This window comes from Lepisosteus platostomus, chromosome 2 (assembly GCF_059453375.1).
Source record: "Lepisosteus platostomus isolate fLepPlt1 chromosome 2, fLepPlt1.hap1, whole genome shotgun sequence".
NCBI classification, from domain to species: Eukaryota; Metazoa; Chordata; class Actinopteri; order Semionotiformes; family Lepisosteidae; genus Lepisosteus; species Lepisosteus platostomus.
In genome coordinates, this window is record NC_142612.1 from 3,700,958 (window position 1) to 3,719,037 (window position 18,080).

The 18,080-nt window shown below is 44.7% G+C and overlaps 2 protein-coding genes across 8 annotated transcripts in view; one reads left to right on the forward strand and one right to left on the reverse strand.

Annotated features, from left to right (window-relative positions):
• Positions 1–10,884, forward strand: part of lrch1 (leucine-rich repeats and calponin homology (CH) domain containing 1) — an 81,587-nt gene extending 70,703 nt beyond the window's left edge. For 4 of the 6 annotated variants that reach the window (XM_088646366.1, XM_088646386.1, XM_088646395.1 and 1 more), the window contains 4 exons: positions 209–318; positions 1,129–1,266; positions 1,482–1,559; positions 4,867–10,884. In XM_088646366.1, coding sequence (XP_088502492.1) covers positions 209–318; positions 1,129–1,266; positions 1,482–1,559; positions 4,867–5,085 — 545 coding nt within the window. In that variant the 3' untranslated portion in view covers positions 5,086–10,884. The remainder of the gene's footprint in view (positions 1–208; positions 319–1,128; positions 1,267–1,481; positions 1,560–4,866) is intronic. The other 2 variants (XM_088646377.1, XM_088646405.1) reach the window with 1 other exon arrangement.
• A 634-nt stretch (positions 10,885–11,518) lies between these two features.
• esd (esterase D/formylglutathione hydrolase) lies at positions 11,519–17,781 on the reverse strand. Of its 2 annotated transcripts, none has more exons than XM_088646419.1 (9): positions 17,644–17,781; positions 17,013–17,082; positions 16,245–16,333; positions 15,066–15,164; positions 14,726–14,850; positions 14,170–14,289; positions 13,187–13,285; positions 12,869–13,036; positions 11,519–11,730 (listed from the first exon to the last, which is right to left on the reverse strand). In XM_088646419.1, the coding sequence occupies exons 2-9, from the start codon at positions 17,078–17,080 to the stop codon at positions 11,650–11,652; spliced, it is 849 nt and encodes a 282-aa protein (XP_088502545.1). In that variant the 5' UTR covers positions 17,081–17,082; positions 17,644–17,781; the 3' UTR covers positions 11,519–11,649. The 2 variants fall into 2 exon arrangements, with proteins under 2 accessions (XP_088502545.1, XP_088502548.1); XM_088646422.1 differs by lacking the exon at positions 17,644–17,781 and adding an exon at positions 17,595–17,618.
• Positions 17,782–18,080: the final 299 nt, after the last annotated feature.

The following is an 18,080-nucleotide window of genomic DNA, read 5'->3' on the forward strand; positions in this document are numbered from 1 at the left end:
TTTTGTATGTTAGTCCATAAAAGGGAGTAACAGGTAATATACTTCTGAACGAGACTTCGGTGTCGAACTTAAAGCAAGATCAAAAGAATAATCCTGCCCTGCTTGATTTTTGAGCGCTCTTATTGTCTGGGTTTGGGGATTCGCGCGTCCAGGCCTTCGATGGGGACCTCTTTTAATTCTGCTGCTGTTTTCCTCTCCCTCCTAACAGTTTTCTTGAGGACCCCCAAGAGCCTAGAATCCGTGGACCCCCAGTTCACGATCCGGCGGAAAATGGAACAAATGAGGGAGGAGCTGGAGCTGACGGGGCAGCTCAGGGAGGTGAGGTGACAGCAGGACAGGGGGCCCCTTTCCGCAGCTTCATTTAGGGATATTGGAGGCGTTAAAGTCAGCCTCTCCGAACAGAAGCCAAGAAGAGCTGCAGTCTTCCCCCGGCAGCCTCGGGGTTTAGTTACTGAAACCTCTGTGGCTGCCAAAACCGCGGCTCGCAGAAACTCGACAGTGTGGGAGAGAGGGGCTCTGGTTCCCAGGCTCTGATCCACTCGTCAGGGGCTGACACAACCCGCAGGCTTCTCCCTCTTCACAGCGACCAGCACAGCCACTCAGCACGTGAAAGTGCTAAAAATGAATTTTGAGGAGAAATTAAATCATCGCGGCACACGTGCTATGAAACGGCAAGGGCACCGACACCGCGTGCACACGCTGCTGTAAAAGTCTGCAGCTAGACGCCTAGCTGGTCTCGGAGGGGCGCTGGTGGGGCTGGGAGATGTGGGAGGGTGGCTTCGTTTTCGAACGCTTGCGCGGGGAAGAGCCGAGTGCGAGGCCGGGCTGTGTGAGCACGTTCTGAGGTTGGCGAGGGAACGCTGCGGTGGAGTGTCATTATTAGGACTCATAGAGGAAGTGGTACTGTGTACTGTCACTGCCGCGGTTGGTTTTGCAGAGAAACGGGTGTTTCGGAAGTCCTGTGTCCCCCGGGATGTGTAGGCCGGTGTCAGTCCCACACCGCTGCTGTCTGCTGCGTTGGCTCAGTCTGTCGTGCAGCAGTGGGGAGGGACGGCCTGGGGGAGGCTGGGCGACTTGGCTGACTGCTGTTTCCCTCTCTCCGCCACGCGCTGTGCTCTGGATCCCCAGGCCATCGAGAGCCGACTGAAAGTGGTCTTACCGGAGGACCTGGGAGCCTCCCTGATGGACGGCGTGGTCTTGTGCCACTTAGTCAACCACATCCGCCCTCGATCGGTCGCCAGCATTCATGTCCCATCACCAGCGGTGGTACGTCAGGGTTCGGAAACCCTTCCTAATCAACACTGTTCTGGGCCCGGACCGGCGCATTGCGTGCATGACTTTTCTTCCCCGACATAGACTTTCACATTGTAGTCGTACTTGTATTACTTGTATTCATGCAGCAGTTCCCCCTCTGACAAAGTGGCTTTTACTGTAGCTTCTTGGTGTTCTGAAATACGTCTTTGCAACTGTTCCATCCACAGCCTAAGCTTAGCATGGCCAAGTGCCGGAGGAACGTGGAGAACTTCCTGGACGCCTGCAGGAAGATGGGGGTGCCAGAGGTAAGCCCGTCCTGCTCGTGGAGCTCGTGGAGCATGCCGTTCTGCAGAAGGAGGCCTGGCTGTAGTACTGGGATGAACAGAAGCTCGTCCAAGGTGGAGCTTGAACGTCCCTTATTGACTGCCCTTCCGAGGCTGTAAGCCTGTGTTCTAATGGTCTTGGCTGAAAGGGTCATGATAATGCATCAGAGGACAGTGTTTTCATCCCAGCACTAGAAGCACTGGGACCTTGACAGTGGACGACACCAGTCAGTCAGGGAAGCACCATTTCGCCGATTCATGTGGCCTTGGCATGGCTTCGGCTTCAACATACAGTGCCTTACTAGACTAATTTCTGTCAGAGGAATGGCCCTACAGGCCTCATTACAATGTGGACATAGACGTGATAGCCTGTAGATCGATGTGATAAATGTGGAGGGGAGATGGAAATCGCCAGGGAACCCTTTGGATAGTCACTGTAAACCGGCTGTAAGAACCAAGCCAACAGTATATGAGAGCCCCTTCTGCATACAATAGACAATTTCCCATAGCCCGTTATTAGAAAGCAATTTGAATCGTTACCCTAACAAGTGCTTCTTCTTAATCTCATCTCCTTGTGGTGTGATCGGCCCAGCACCTAGACTTTTAATAAAAGCTTCTTTGCGGCACGTGAAACGTAGATGCGCCCAGGCAGAGGGTCGTCTGTTAGAATGTTGTCAGACCAGGGCTGGCCTTTGTACTGTACAGGTCGCCTGGTTATTGGAATTAAAGTAGGAATTCCTGGTTTGGGGGATTGTGCTATGATGTTGTATTCAGATGCGCTCTTCTTCTGCCACCTTGCATCTAGAGGGCGGGAACACCCCCCAAAAGATTTTGATACAATCGAAGTAAAGCGGTCTTTAAAACGCAGCGACCTGTTGCATGTAGACTTCCGACATAACTACCGCATGCAGTGATTTGACAGGGTTTTTTTTTTGGGGGGGGGGGTTGTGTAAAAATGGATTTCAATGGGAAAGCTTCAATTCCACGCTGTGCTTAATACAAAATAAGCCTGGTCTGACCTCCCTGCGTCCCGGCTGCAAGACAGTTAGTAGAGACGAGGAAGGACTGGTCAGTGAAGGCGTGCAGTTTGCAAGAGCGCTGACAGACGCTGCTGTGACAGCAGGGTCGCTACTGTACCTTCTCCAGCTCGATCTCGTTCTGCCTCAGGCGCTGAGCTCGGTCACATGGGATGGGAGACCCCCAAAGAAAGCCAAGTTGCCGGTGAGAGTAGTTTTGGTGGGTCAGCAGGCGGCGCTCCACCCTCTGGGCCCCACACTGGTGACACTGTGCTGCAGGAGCTGCCGTCCTCCGGGTAGCAAAGGCGAATGTTTCTCATTCGTTGGCCACGACAGATCCCATCGTACTGTGTCTCCACGCCGCCCCCCGGTGGCCTAACCCACACATGACACCCCAGGTCCGGCAGCTCCATTACGGATCGTGTTCTCACTCTGTCAGCAAGATACTCTGTCTGGGTAACAGCACTGTTCGGGAAGCTGTGAAGTCCCTCAGGGTTACTGTATATACTGTAATCAGTGGACTGTAAGTGCAGTTTCATCTCTGGCTAACGCGGAGTTAACACGAGTACCCCGTGGTCAGGGGTTCAAACTGCAATGATCTACCAACTCGTCTAGGGGGAGACATCTGCCCTACTTTTAGCATGGAGGTTGCGGAGAGGTGGTGTTTTTTTCATTCTCTGTAGTCTCTGTCTCCTGGAACCTCTCTTCGGTTATTCTGAACAGCTGAACAGATCAGTGTGTGCTGATCTGGAGACCTGGACGGTGTCTCCTGGTCGTGATGAGAGAGGGACCACAGGGCCAGGGCATTTAGAAGATTGGTGTTTCCTGATTACTGCCTGATGTTTTTTCCATGAGTTCTCATGTGGTTGTTTCTGGCCGGGGGTGTTAACCCACCGTAAAGTCCTTATAAGTCGGATTTCAGGTCAACAGGGAATGTGAGGAGCAAAACCCTGAAAATAACAGGAAGATCCAGACTGTAAACTCCCTGTGGAAAAGGTCAATGCTTGTGAGTTGAGTGTCTGACACAAATAAGCCCCTTTGTTCCCTTTTGAAGTACTTCCTCTCTGGACAGGAAGAGGGTTCCTGTCAGCTGATGGCTCACCTACTGATAGGAAAGGACCTTATAAGTGATCCTTGATACAAACAAGAGACTTATAAAACATGGGTCTGCTACAGAACATGAAGGTGCCCTCCTCACTTGGGGAAGTGATCTGGAACTCAGGAAGAAAAGATGTGGTGAAAGAAATTGTGTACTCTACACTACTTGGCAGCTAAACTGCATGAAAAATTATTTTAGTCTGAGTCCTAGAGACGGGGGCAATTATTGTTGCCTTACTGTTTGATTCTCACCAGCCATGAAATAGTCATTTCACCACGTCAAACGTAATTTTAAAAAAATTGAAAAGAGATTTTTTTACTATAGGAATCCCTACTAGAATTGTTAACACGGGATAGATAAACTCTCACTGCGGTTTGGCTTCTGATGGTAACTGTATGTGTGCTCATGTAATGTACTGTATACAGTAATAATGTGGCCTGCTGGTCAGATGAACCATGATTCATTTCCTAATTCTCTGTTGAAATATGTGGTTGACGTGGTTAAGTTGAAGGTAGTAATTTAAGCCATGCTCATTCACTGTATGGATGTAGCACAGCACTACCGCACCTGTGAGACAGCTCACATCACTGACTCGCCTGGCTCACAGATGCCCAGCCTTACCTGGCTGCATGTCTTGAACTCTCCCAGGTTTTGCAGGTCTCCTGGTGCAGGTGTTCACTGCATATGTGCCTGTTCTCACGGCATAATGCGCAGCTACTGTGTGCCTGCTCCAGACTCATTCCTCACCCATACTTTCACCAGTGCCACTCTTGGTGAAAAAGACAGTACCTCGTGCAAGCAACTAACAAAAGTCTTGAAAATTCAAAAATCTGAAGTAGTGTGACTGCTTACTACCAAGGAAGCATTTTTATGGCTGAAGTGTACCTACTGATTTGTAGTACTACTGGATGTGCGTGCAATTAAAAAAAAAAATTACCAAACACTTAAAATCCCGAACGACAGCGTTGCATTTGGGGTGCGAGTACTGGACACACACACCCCGTTCTGTGTTAGTGAAGACGTTTGAGGGGCTCTTGCACTGTCTCTTTCACAAACACTGGTCTTGCACAGAGTCAGGCTGTCTCTGCTCTCACGACTTGATCTCTGATTTCTACTTCCCTGCCTTGTTTTTCTCTGTCCCGACGGCTGCCCTGTCCTCTCCCCCGGGGGACAGACTGACCTCTGTTCTCCGTACGACATTCTGCAGTCTGACGTGCGGCCGGTCGGGAGGACCGTCTGCGCCCTGCTGGTGCGCACAAGCGAGAGTCCAGGCCTGGGTCCCCAGGCCCCTCCTCCTGCCTGGCACGTCTGGGACCTTATAGGCTCCAGCCTCTTGCACGTTTTCTGCCTAGTCCTGCTATTTATCGCGTACAACTGGAGTGAACTAACATAACCTGGGATGCGTGTGCATGACGCCTTGTCTTTTCATTTCAGTGCTTCTATCAAGTCTTTAAAGCCTCCAGACAAGAGCGGTTTAGTGAGCCAATGTTTCCATCTTACAGCACACATTGCATTACAGGTACCAGGAAAGCACATATCTGAGAACGTCTTTTAATCAACCGTCCTGACAATGCTGAGCTCTTTTCGTTCTCCTTCCTCCTAATCAATTGTTTTACACCTGATCTTCCTTGGCCGAGTTGTGTCAAAGGTAATACTGGAAGATCAAGAGGCATTATGGGACTGGTTTGGGCTTGGAGATGGTAATTCTCAGATAAGAAAGACACCTATAGTTATTTGACAGCTTTAGCATTAAACGTTTTAAAATGTGCACTTCTTTACTTCTTTTATTGGGACTTTTCACTCTTCTTTCGGCATTCATCGGGTTTCATTAGGCTTTGTCGTAACGACATACATCCTGCAGACTACGTATATATTCTAAAATGGATCTTACTGGCACTTCTGTTAATATGACTCCTTAGAAAGACTAGTTTACGTGTAGAAAACAGCCAGTGGTGTATTAAAAATGTACAGTATATAAAACAATGATACATTCTTGATAAATAGAACTGTACAGAGTAGTATTCATGCTTATTTGCAGCAAAGAGATATGGGTAGTTTTGTATCTCGCATTCTTATGAAAATAGCCAGTTTGTCTGACTTTAGTCTATGTTAGGGCAGCTTTATAGCCAGATATGGGTATTTTGTATAGTAAAAATATATAACCTAATTCCTGTTCATACTGGGAGTCCAAATATGAGATGACCTGACAACAGTGAGAGTGTCGATGGGGTTGTTTTCTTTCCAGGCTAAACTCATTTTTTCTTGAAAAATATGTCCCTTTTGGGATTATTATTCTTCATCAATATGAACTTTAAATTTTGCCAGTTTTCTCTCAAAAGGAGAATCTTAATTATATTTTATGCTCATATCATGGTATATCTACTTGAGTCAAAATACATTTCTTTGTGTTGTAAGTGAACACTTTAAATTCCTATCTACTCTCCCAGTAATCCTTCTTTTTCATATTTTGCTTGTTCATTGTGATTCTTTCATTAATGATTAAGGAAACACTGTAGGAAGGAATCACACATTTTTCATGCTTAATTGCTCATTTGGCTGCTAATTTGACAGAATTAATGCTTATCAAAGCAATAGACAGTTTAGATCACTTTGGATAATTTTTTTAGAATTAATGTGTTTAAGAAGTCTATCCTATTGTTTTTCTTTACTGTATTTTGTTTTAATATTAAGAAGTGTTAAGTATGATATTTATTAGGGTTTTATTTTTACTGCTTGCATATTTATTAAATATGGAAATTAAAATATATAATTTGATGTATTCTTACTCTGATCGATCCAAACCGGTGAAGTGATGTTCTTTTTCGCTATTAAATCCTGAGTTATACATACAGTAGTTTGTTCTGAGTGAATTGGCGTGTAAAGAATTTGAAACCATCATTCTTGAGATCTGTGTGATGTCAGAAGTTTTCAAAGTGCATTATCTGTAGCTGTAAGTCAATATAATAGATGCTGGAAAAAGGCCACAAGTAGAGTTGAGACCTACAGTATCAGCAACAATCTGAAAATGAGTTCAGAGTTCGATCTGACAACCAGTATTACTTTCTTATTCTTATTGGGTGGTGTATCTGAAACTATTTAGATAAAAATTTCAGCATCATACAAGTATCCCAGCCTGCTCCACATGCTTCCTCTGTGTTAATTCATTGTATTTGTGCTGTTTGTCTTCCTGTTTTATTCACATTTTCTGTGCTGCCTTCTTTTCATTTTAGGAGAAGTTATGTCTGCCCCATCACATACTTGAAGAGAAAGGCTTGGTTAAAGTCAGCATGACTGTCCAAGCGCTGGTGGACGAGGCCACAACCAAACAAGCCTTGTTTACATGAGCGCCAAGTAAGACGGAGAGGGAATCAGGCTCACAGCAGTGCCTGAACGAGCAGCAACAAAAGTGTTTCTAGCACACGGTCATAGCCAAAGTGAATCAACACATATTGCCGCTATACCTCCTGAAAGAGAACTGTTTTTTTTTTTTATAAGGGAGCATTTTTCAATTTTTATACTGACCACAAAGCTTTCAGCGCTTGTTTTTTTTATGATTATTGCTGTTCATGGAGCAGGATTTGCTGGCCGGTTGATGCAGATCTTTGTTTCAAGAGCCGCCCACCCACACTCCTCTGCCCGGCTGGAGCAACTGTGCTCCTGGCGGAGGTGGTATTCTAGAGCAGCGTGGCACCTTCCAAGGGCTTGGGTTCATGGTCTGGACTACTTTTTAAAAGTTTAGGAAATTTGAGCATTCTGTATGTAATATAAAAACAAAAGCTGTTTTTTTTTCAGTTAATGAACTTTGGGGCCAGTTGGATCGAAAACCCAGACAGGACCGGGGGCTGAGAACCAATATTTAATATACTTCTATAAGCAGAGCATCCTGAGCTTATCGGCGGTCTGTTACACGGACTAGCATTACAACCTAGTATTTATATTATTTATTTAAAGTGTTTAGTTGTTCAGGAGGATGATGGATGTATACTTCACTAAAATGTATCCCAAAAATGCTTTTTAACACAGTTAATATATTTTGATATACAGCGAGTGTAGTCTGAAAGTGTATGTTTTCTATCATTGTTTTTAAAAGTCAAGTGGCTCTCCATTGCGTCTCAGGGGTTAGTGACTTCCTGCATTGTGGCATTTCATTCCATGGCTGGTGCTTGTATGTGCATGTATTTGTACTGTGGGACATTCCGGAGTTTCGCTGACCACTCCAGCTCCTCTCACATGAGACACGCGTGCTAAAAGCGGGCCAAAATGTTGCTGAAAACCAGTCAAGGTCTCGAGAGAGAGAAGGTGTGGAGGCGTTGGAACGAGGAGCAGAGTGGTACATACACTAGCACAGCACAAAGCACCATTTCGTGACTCTTCACTGACGTTAGTTAGCGTTCTTCTGAAAATGAAACAACACTGTGAATGAGCTGTGTCAACGCAGTTTTGTTTTACCCAATTGTTTTCATTGTCCCCACCACCGATAACTAAACACTAGGCCCTGATAAAGACCAAGTAGAGGTTTATTCCATGCTGAAAAGAGAAGAAACACAACGTTTCGGCTGTGGACCCTTCTTCGGGTGTTTCTTTTGCAGCCTAGGCATGCTGACACAGCTCCCTACTTTCACCGTGCCCTGGTGACCTCTAACAGACTCGGTCAGCGCAGCTGTGCAAGTGCTCGTTTCTGGTTTGGAGAAACGCCGGTTAAAGGAAAGCAGGGCTGTGTCTAACAGATTGACACTCTAACTGACAACACTAGCTCAGTTGTATTCTTTTGGGTCCCATATCTGTAAGAAACTGACTTCGCATCTTATGTATGAATGGAATAGAAATGTTGAATCGGCAACTTCTGTAAAGACATGAAAGGCAGAGGTGCCAATAGCATTAGAGGATAGTGTCAGTCTTTATTTTGGTTATGTTTCCAAAGCAGAAGTATGCGCGACATGACCGAAGAGGTCATGATCTGTAAGCGCCGAGTCTGTCCTTTTCATTTTCCAGTTTCAATTGAGATTTTTAAGCGTTTGGATTTTCTCCTTCCTGTCTGAAATCGTGTCCCATCACCAGGATTTGAAATGTTATTTTCTGACTAAGTTTATAAATCACTATAGCAGATTGACGTGGTTGAAAACTATGCATCGTTTGCACAAATTTAAACACTTCAATGGAGCTTAGATTCTAGGCTATTCTTCTGATGCATTCATGAGGAAGACATTGCACTTTCGTGGTGAAGGGGTTATTGCACAGTGTGGATTTGTATTTACAAGTGTTGCAGGATACTCAAAACATGATGAATGTGTGATGGAAAGGGGGCTTGGGGCTATTTTGTGAAATTTCATATTAATGGAGCTTGGCATCCTAATTTAAAACTACTTCAAGATTCAGCAGCAAAATACAATTTCAATAGAAGTGTATGATAGATGCCAAAGGCCTGGACTATCCTTGGAAATGAAAGTTAAGAGCAACGACGTTCATACAGTATTGAAGAAGGTAAAGGAGACTGGTTAAAACAGAAATGTGTTTTTCTAATTTAGCATGTATATACAGTATTTCGGATGTTCAGATTATTTTTAGACTGGATTTGGATATGTGTAAATGGAGCTGCAAAGTGATGTAGGTTTGCGCAAGTAGGGTTTCAGAAAATTTAGAAAGTTTTTTTTTTATTTTAGATGTCATGTATTTCTTGGAAACTAGAAAAGCCTCCCCTTTAATTTATCCAGGTAGTTCATGCTGATAAACTTAATCATGTTTCGAATACTCCCATGACTGAAAATATTCATTCACAAAAATAGGTGTGGGTTTCCAAACAACACAGGAAGTTCAGGCTTTCCTCTTCTTTTACTTAAGAGCTCTTCCTAAACCAAAAGGGCTCTGCATGTTTGAATTCCATACTTAAAAGGTAGCCTGTTTTTACAATGAAGCACAGGAATTTATGGGTAAAAACAAGAAAAAATCATTCAAAATGACAATGGAAGCCCACATATTTTCCTAAATTGTGTTCTTGTTTTTCCAAGCACGGCACACCACATTCAGTCAAGGAAGACTGGATCCTAATCTAAAACACTTCCTCTTGCCTAGATATAGAAATGTCGTGCCCAGAACTTCCTTTCACTAATCTCTCTCACATTCCCCCCACCTCCCCGTCTCCACCCCTTCAGGAGCTCCCTGGCTCATTCCTCACAAGAGGGAAATAACTACTGTGTAACTACTGAAATTATCTGCACATGCCAGTGACTCGTCTTGTTTAAGTAATTTGGTTGGATCCTAAAGAATGTGAGAGAAAGACATATGTATAAAGTATTTGGCAAGGCTCATCTAGCTAAGGGAACAGCAGCCTGTCTGAGGCTGGATAATCTGCCCAAACTCCCCCTCATTCTGGCAAGGAACGAGCCAGGGAGCTGCTGCAAGGGTGCAGGTGGGGTGAAGGGGGGTGTGTGCAAAAGAGATACATGAATGAAAGCCCTGAGTGCAAGAAGTATATACTGCACATAAGCACGAGAAAGTGTGAGAGATTTGGATCTGATCTTCATCCCAAATTTCTTTTCTAAACTCCATTGATTGTCTTTTAGGAGACAAGACTATCAGACCAAACACATTTGAGTGCATGCCCAGAATATTGTGGCAGCATTTAAAAATAAATCTTTAGTCCATTAACGGAATGTACCTGTAGCTACATTGCTTGAAACCTTAATGGCAGCTAGCTTGTTTGACATAATCTGCACTTTAATGTTTATTTATTATTTTTTTACAACATGTAGAGGTGGTGATAATCATATTTTGGTTGTTTAAAAATACACAATACTTGTAATTGAATGAATTAATGAAAAATGAGGCTCTTTCTCCTTTACTCCAAAACGCTAACTGCTGAATCTTGAGTAGTGTGTTTTTATAGAGGAACTTGTAACTTTTTTTACAGATCTGGATTTTCTTGGTCAGATAAGTTTTATTTTGTATTAATGAGTTTTTATGTATGTTTAAAGTCAGATGTACCATGAATAAAGTATGTTAAATATTTTGTTATACTGCTTTTTACACTATGTCCATGAATATGGCTATTAGGGATTTCAATAGTCTTTGTACAGCACTACTTCTTTAAGTGTATTAAACATATAAACCATTTTTACCATCGCCTTAACTGCTGTAAATATTGTACATAGCACAAATGTTACTTTAACAGTAAATGTCTTATTTGTAAAAAGCACTCCCGCCTCTGTCTTTTTTGTGAAAAATAAAGTTACAAAGTGAATCAGAATTTCAAACACAGAAGAAGGCATCATGTCGTTTGAAACATGCAACTGGAGACCGTCATTAGAAAACCAGGTACTGGCTCTGGACGGGCTGTACATACTGTACATACCTAACTGGCATCAACATTGAGCTTTTACATTTTATAGAAATTTGAATTCTAGATCCTTACCCCAGAATGAATGAATATAATGTAAGGGGGAAGATTGTATTGTGTAGATTTTCATTGTGTTGGATTTGGATATGTCATGTAACTCAGGGCTCATTCATTTCAGGCAGAGAGTGTAGGTTTTAGTTAATGAAGGGAAGACTGACTCAAGTAAACTGAATATTCAGATGGCGGGGTGAACATGTGCACTCCAGACAGAGGGCACACCGGGCCGGAATCGAACCCAGGACCCAAGAACTTTGAGGACTGTCTAGATAACGGAATAATTAGTCAGCTGACGATGTGAGCAGGAAATCGGGACGATACTGCTGCCCTCCAGGATGAATGAGACATGTAACCCCCTCAACATTATATACTGTATAACTAAGGGAAATGCTAGGATTGCATGACACAACACCTGAATGATTATTTCAGACACTGATGCCAGTCACATACAGTACCTTTATTCTGTTACAAAACCACTGTCAACTGGGAGAAGCCGAGCTGCCCGGAGCTGGGCTCCCATGAGCCAAGTGGCATCAGAAGGCACAGGCGACCCGTGTGGGTGGAGATTTAAGCGTTCAGGTACTTGGCATGGTGCTTGATGTGATCGGCGATGAAGGAATACACAAAGTAGTAACTGTGATCATAGCCCTGGTGGAGGAAAGAAGAAAAGAAGCATTTAACACTACATACCACTAGGCGAGGAACATTATCGAAATCTCATGTTAAAATAAAATCATGCTGCCAAATAACTAGACCTTTTCGTGCTGTCCGCACACCAGAGAAAAAAGAAGAACACTAAAACAGCCATCCATTCCTCTTCTAACTGCTGTATCCAATAGGGGGTAACAAATGTCAGCAACAGGCACAGGGCAGGGTACACCCTGGATGGGATGCTAGTCCACTGGAGGGCAGACACAGACACCAGGGGCACTTGTCCCAAAGCCTAGTAATGCACCAGTACGTTTCTGGACCAGAGCACCCAGACGAAAACCACGCAAAAATGAAGAGAACATACGAACTCCACACAGAGAGCACCCCAGGAACTGAACCCAGTGCCCCAGCGCTGTGAGACAGCAGTGCCAACCACAGCACCACCATGTCACCACCCCAGAACACTAAAACGTCATTTAAATTTCCTGTCTTTATTACATTCTTACATTACATGGCTGCTGGCAATGTCATGTAAAATGTTTATTACATGACATTGCCAGCAGCCATATCACCCTGCAACTTACAACTGGCACCCCACTGGAGCTCAGCAGGCGTGAGCCTGGCCAGTACCTGGATGTGAGACCTCCTGGGAAAAACTGAGGTTGCTGCTGGAAGAGGTGTTAGTGGGGCCAGCAGGGGGCGCTCACCCTGCAGTCTGTGTGGATCCCAACGCCCCGGGTATAGTGGCGGCGACACTATAGTGTAGTGTGTGCCTTCTTTCTCAGTGGTCATTAAAGATCCCTGGGCATTTCTCGATAAGAGTAGGGACTTATCCCGGTGTCCGGGCCAAATTGCCCCATGTCTGACTGGCTTGCACTTGCCCTGTGATGGACTGGTGTCCTGTCCAGGGTGTACCCTGCCTTGCGCTCGTTGCTTGCTGGGTGGGCTCCGGCTTCCCACGACACCGTATGGTATGACATGATATGGTATGCATCAAGGATTCTCATTTTGTCACCTCTCCCACCATGACAAATGTACTCTTTTATCTGGCCTACAGGGTGTTTTTCTGAAAGAACAAACAGGTCTCTCCCCTGTTCTCGCAGGCTGGGAGGGACGCGGACGCAGCCGAGCTCACCTGCTGCAGTCGGAACACCACAGGGATCTTCTTCTCCGTGCAGGCCGCGATGAAGTTGTCTGGCAGGAGCTGCCCAGCTGCAAGGAACTGGTCATCCTTGCCCTGGTCAATCAGAATGTCCAGCTGGGGGCCAGAATAGGAGCTCACCAGCACTGTGGCATCATAGCTCTGGCAGAACACCGCAGAGAAACGGACACCGTGCATTAGGACAGGTCCATGAGGAAACAACACCATCCGCACACCGTCATAAACCAACATTACTGAGAAACTCTGACTCCGCGAGTCAGAGATCCAGCACTTCATTCCAAAGGGTCCTACCTCCCATCCCGAACTCTCTGAACCCAGATACCCCCTGAAGGCCTTCTGGCCCCAGGCACACTGCATGGGGTTGCAGATTGGAGCAAACGCTGAAACAGCCTGCGAAAAAAAATCAGGAGCAGAAAACGGTATTACCCTTCTCACCGTGACAACTCGTGATTTTAGATAACAGGTAATTGCAATATCATTTTGTTCCCTCGATAGTAACAGAGCTCCTGCCTCAAATACAGTATCTGAAAAAGGGTTGCGGTGAAAATGAGAAGATTTGGTTTTACTTCTCTGTGTCCCTTATTCAGCAGTGGCAGGAGCTCCCTCTCCACACACTCTGTGAAGTGGCACTCAAAACTCAACCTATACCTAAAGTGCAAATGTCTTCTAATACTTACCAGTAGAAAGAAAAATCTGACTTTTTAGGTCAAAATATAGTGAAAGCTGAGTAAGTCTCTTAAAACTTGTAAGTGCTTAAGAAAGTAAGAAGCAATTAACTGTATTAAGAGTGAGTGCCCTAAATGTGCTCTCCCTGGAGACTCAGGGTGTCTTTCTATATTTCTGCATGTAAAGGACAATACTGTCACCTTCACTATGGAAGTATACCTAAACAGTTTGATGTTTATAAATTATTGTATAAGTTACACATGAAAAGGGCTGAGAAACACATTTAAAAGACACTTAGTCAAACTCTGCAATAATAATTACATCTGCAGATAAGCGTTTTGGAAAACTGAGTTTGCAAAGCCACAGGTTCACCAGGAACCATAACTGCAGGAAAAGCCTGTTTTTTCTGAAGAGCGGGACTGAGTTTGTTTCAAACAGAAGACGAGAAATGAATGCTCGGGTTCCATGATCAAAAAAAAAAAAAGAGGCTTCATCTCGCGAAGTACAACGGCCTTCTCATCTCCCAGCAGACGCAGTCTGAACACTGAGGCAGCCCCATTATACCACAGAGCCGGAAAGCATCGCCAAGGCACTGGCGCCCAACCTGCCTTGTATTTCCCAGGATTCTTCAGGGCGCAGATCAGAGCTCCGTGGCCACCCATGGAGTGCCCAGAGATGGACATCCTGTCAGGGTCCGCAGGGAAGTTAGCGTTGATCAGGCGAGGGAGCTTGGGAAGAGAGACCAGTAATCATAGGAGTCCTAATTTAACAAATCCGAATATTAATACTGCACACTAGAGTGCTCTAAATACAAACAGCTCCATTACAGAGGGAGACCTGCAGACACACTCCACAGCAGAGGATTATTCAAATGTCACTGAACCTGTGAAAGCAAAGGATAACTAAAGCATCACATTACGCAAGAGTTCAGGTGCAGAAACAAAGAGAGAAGCAGAGGTAGCGCACAAATTCACAGGCCCAGATCTTAAATAAACCGAGCAAACGAAGAAGACGATGCCAGCAATTAGGCGAAATGCAAACAAAAAAAATTAAATGCAGGGATTGGCCAAAGCTTTTTTTTACGAAGCTATAAAAGCAGGCGGAGATGCGAAATCCAGCCAGTGAAGCGAACGTGTGATTTTGCTGAATGGTTAGATGACAAACCTCCTCCGTGACGTAGGAATACATCTGGTAATTGGTCTTCCAGGGCTCCTCTGTGGCGTTGACATAAAAACCAGCTCCAGTGCCAAAGTCCCAGCTCTCATCCTCCCCTTCGATACCGCAGCCCCCTGGGACCGGCGAGAAAGAGCACGCAAAGGTGAAGAAAACAAAAGGGCAGATTTTTTCACAATCTAACTGGTGAAAAGGGGCCGAACGTGATGAAAAGTCCTCCTTATTAGACCATGTCTGATGCGTGAAAGATTACATGATGCTACAAAATAACTCTGGGCCTTGTGCTCGTGTCGTGAGCGAGCTTGAATGCGAAGGATGGCGAGGGGCTTACGAGGACTGGTGTCCGGGGCCACAATGATAACCCCGTGGTCTGCGGCGGCTTGCTGGCTGCCTCCTTTAGTAATGAAGTTCTGCTCTGTGCACGTCAATCCTAGAGAGACAAACGGGATTTTAGAGGTCAGGAAATAAGTCAGAATGCACACGATTGCTGTTATCCCGCAACAAAATCTTTCAGTACTGTACTGTACGTCTACAGCCATAAAGGTGTGCGAGATGCAGGCAGGAAGGAGGTGGCAGAAGGATGGGCTTGCTTACTGTTTGGTTCTTGATCAGTGTATAAGCCTTTATACAACACGGCCCTCCCAGTTAACAACACAAGAAAGGATGCAAACACTATGAAGCCTTTCGGCCCATCTAGCCCGTCCGCTAATTAGTAGTTAATGGAGCCAAGCAGCAATTTGAGTAAAAGAGAAAGTATTTCAAACAATATTACAATGGGTACTGTACAAAGAGGCCCCGGCTAGCTCTGTTGTTAGAGCACGACACTCATAATCTCAGGGTAGTGGGTGCGTGTCCCACTTCAGGTGTCAGATCCTCCATGTTGGAGGGTGGGCACAAGACTAACAGCCCTGTCCCGTACAAAACGAATGTTACGGAAACAGCAACAGGATGTTGCTGCCCCTACATGCTGGAAGGCATACTGGGCAAACAACCATCCACCGTACAAAGACGTGTTTAATGATCTCGTCTCTACAACTGTGTCCCTTGTGTGTGACAGGCCTTCGATCCAAGAGTTACATTCGGAATCCCGCGTACAACTTCACGATCGAAAGAGACTGCCATTGAAGTTCATAATTAAAGTCATTAACAAGATAATAAAACAAATAAGCCCTTCGGATAGTCCTTTTGAGGAATAACTGGAGTTAGCACACCAAATAAGCTAAGTTACAACGAATATTTAAAAACACTAAAGAGAGGTGAAGGTTTTGTAGCAGTAGGCCCGCAGAGCTTGTATTTTACGGATCATGTATTCTGTTAATCCTTCACCTGGTTGATAAAAACACCCCTCCACAAGATCACAGAGGCTTCACTTCTTCACATATCTGAGGCTTCATGTATTAGCAGGTCCTGGGCTTCACAATGCTCCCCATCGGCCCAGCCAGCCATTATATAAGCTACAGTACAAAACACTTAGCAGAGGAATCGTAGAAATCAAAAGTATCAGACTCACCAGAAAGCCAGTACATCACCGGACATTTTCCACTCTCTGCCTTTGGAGGTAAATAGATGGCGAATTTCATTCTGCATTTCAGCTCGGTGCTGTTGAAGATGTAACACATGGAAACATACATATGGACAGATATTCTAAATAAAAATGTTGTCACATTTACAGATACAGTAATTTACTACTAACTTCTGAAATACAATGAAAGACTTAATTGTTTTGGAAATACTTTATGTCCTATTTCAACACCTTTCAATGGAAAAGGTAACAGAAGGCTTTGTCTGGGACATTTGGTGAGAGAAGTTTGGCTTAACCTGCAGGACAAGGAGGATCGAACCTCAGACTGAGTGACCCAGGGGCAGCTGTGAGGTGGAGATAGGCTGAGGGAGTGATACTGGAAACGACTATGAAGGGAGGGGTTTGTGTTCGATAGAGCTCATTTCTGTAATGATGGGGATTGGGCATAGCTGCGCTAGAGTTCAGTCAAAAACTTCCATTTAAAAGTGAACGTCAATATTCTGCTGTATAGGACCCTAAGAAATCACATCTACAGTTTGAGTATACAACAATTATGTCATTTTTTTTCCAGCTTGAGTAGTCCAATAAACAGACAGAAGACACGACACTCATAAGAATCCAGGAACTGGGACTGAGATTCCCAATTTATATTCTATTATGGCGGATTGTTGTCTTAGGGGGGGAAAAAGTCCTCGAACAGAAACTCAGGTTTACTTTAAACAACCCCCACAAGGAAAATTCATGTTGATAAATTACCTGTCATGCTCGAATACTTTCTGGAAGCCGCCGCTGCATTTGTTAGATGAAACCTGTGTCAATGCCATTTCTGTTGAAGAAAAGGTCGTTTAGATACGGTACGGTACGGTACTGTAGCTACTGTACAACGGGTGAAACTGGCGACAATTCACGTCTTCATTAGAGGTCCTTCAATAACAGCAGGGAATCCACACAGATTGAGAATAAAAGTAAACCGAACCAGGATCAAGCATTTACAGTACGTTCAAACGCGTTATGTACAGTAACACTGAGGCATTTGGCTAACTACAGTATACTAGCACGGCCTGTGCATAACACCGACCATATTACCTTGCAAAGCAAGGCTCGCAATTAAGAAAAAAGATGTTATTGAGAACTCCTAATGAAAAGCGCAAGGTTTTATAAATGCATAGTGGGCCAATACTACTAATCCTTCTAACCTCGCTACTTCCAAGTGAACTCGGGTCAAGATGTCTATAAATAACTATCCTGCCGAAACAGTGATCTGACTTGGCTTTAAGCAGGTTTATGGAAGCACTGCAGGTAGGTTTCTAGCGAAATGTGTTGGCGCTCCAAGATCACCTATTTAAGATCGACGTGGACTGCGTTACCCGTGCTGAAAAGCTCGTACCTGTTTTACGGAGAGCGTAAAAACCTGTTATTTCTCTCCTGGTCTCTGGCGCACAGGCTCAGGGCTGTACAACCCCCTTTTCCGTACGGAAACGTGAGGACGTACAGTCACGCCCCCCTACCGTACAAGTCCTGAAGACCACGCCACACTGTCGCTAGGGGGAGCTGTTGTAAAAGAAATGTGCACCTTCTGAATTTTATTTTCCAGAACTGAACACATACTGTAAAATAATTTGTTGAGGTTTGTGTGTGTGTGTGTGTCTAAGTAAGTAAGACATGAAGACATGAAGAGCAGGGTCTGTCAGGCTCTTGTTTAGTGATCTGGTTGTCCAAGCAAGGCTAAATGATTGCTTACCAAAACCCCCTAACTTGTAGAATAACAGAGTGATTGAAGAAGTAACAATTTCAATTGCTGGCAATGAATGTATTGTAAATCCG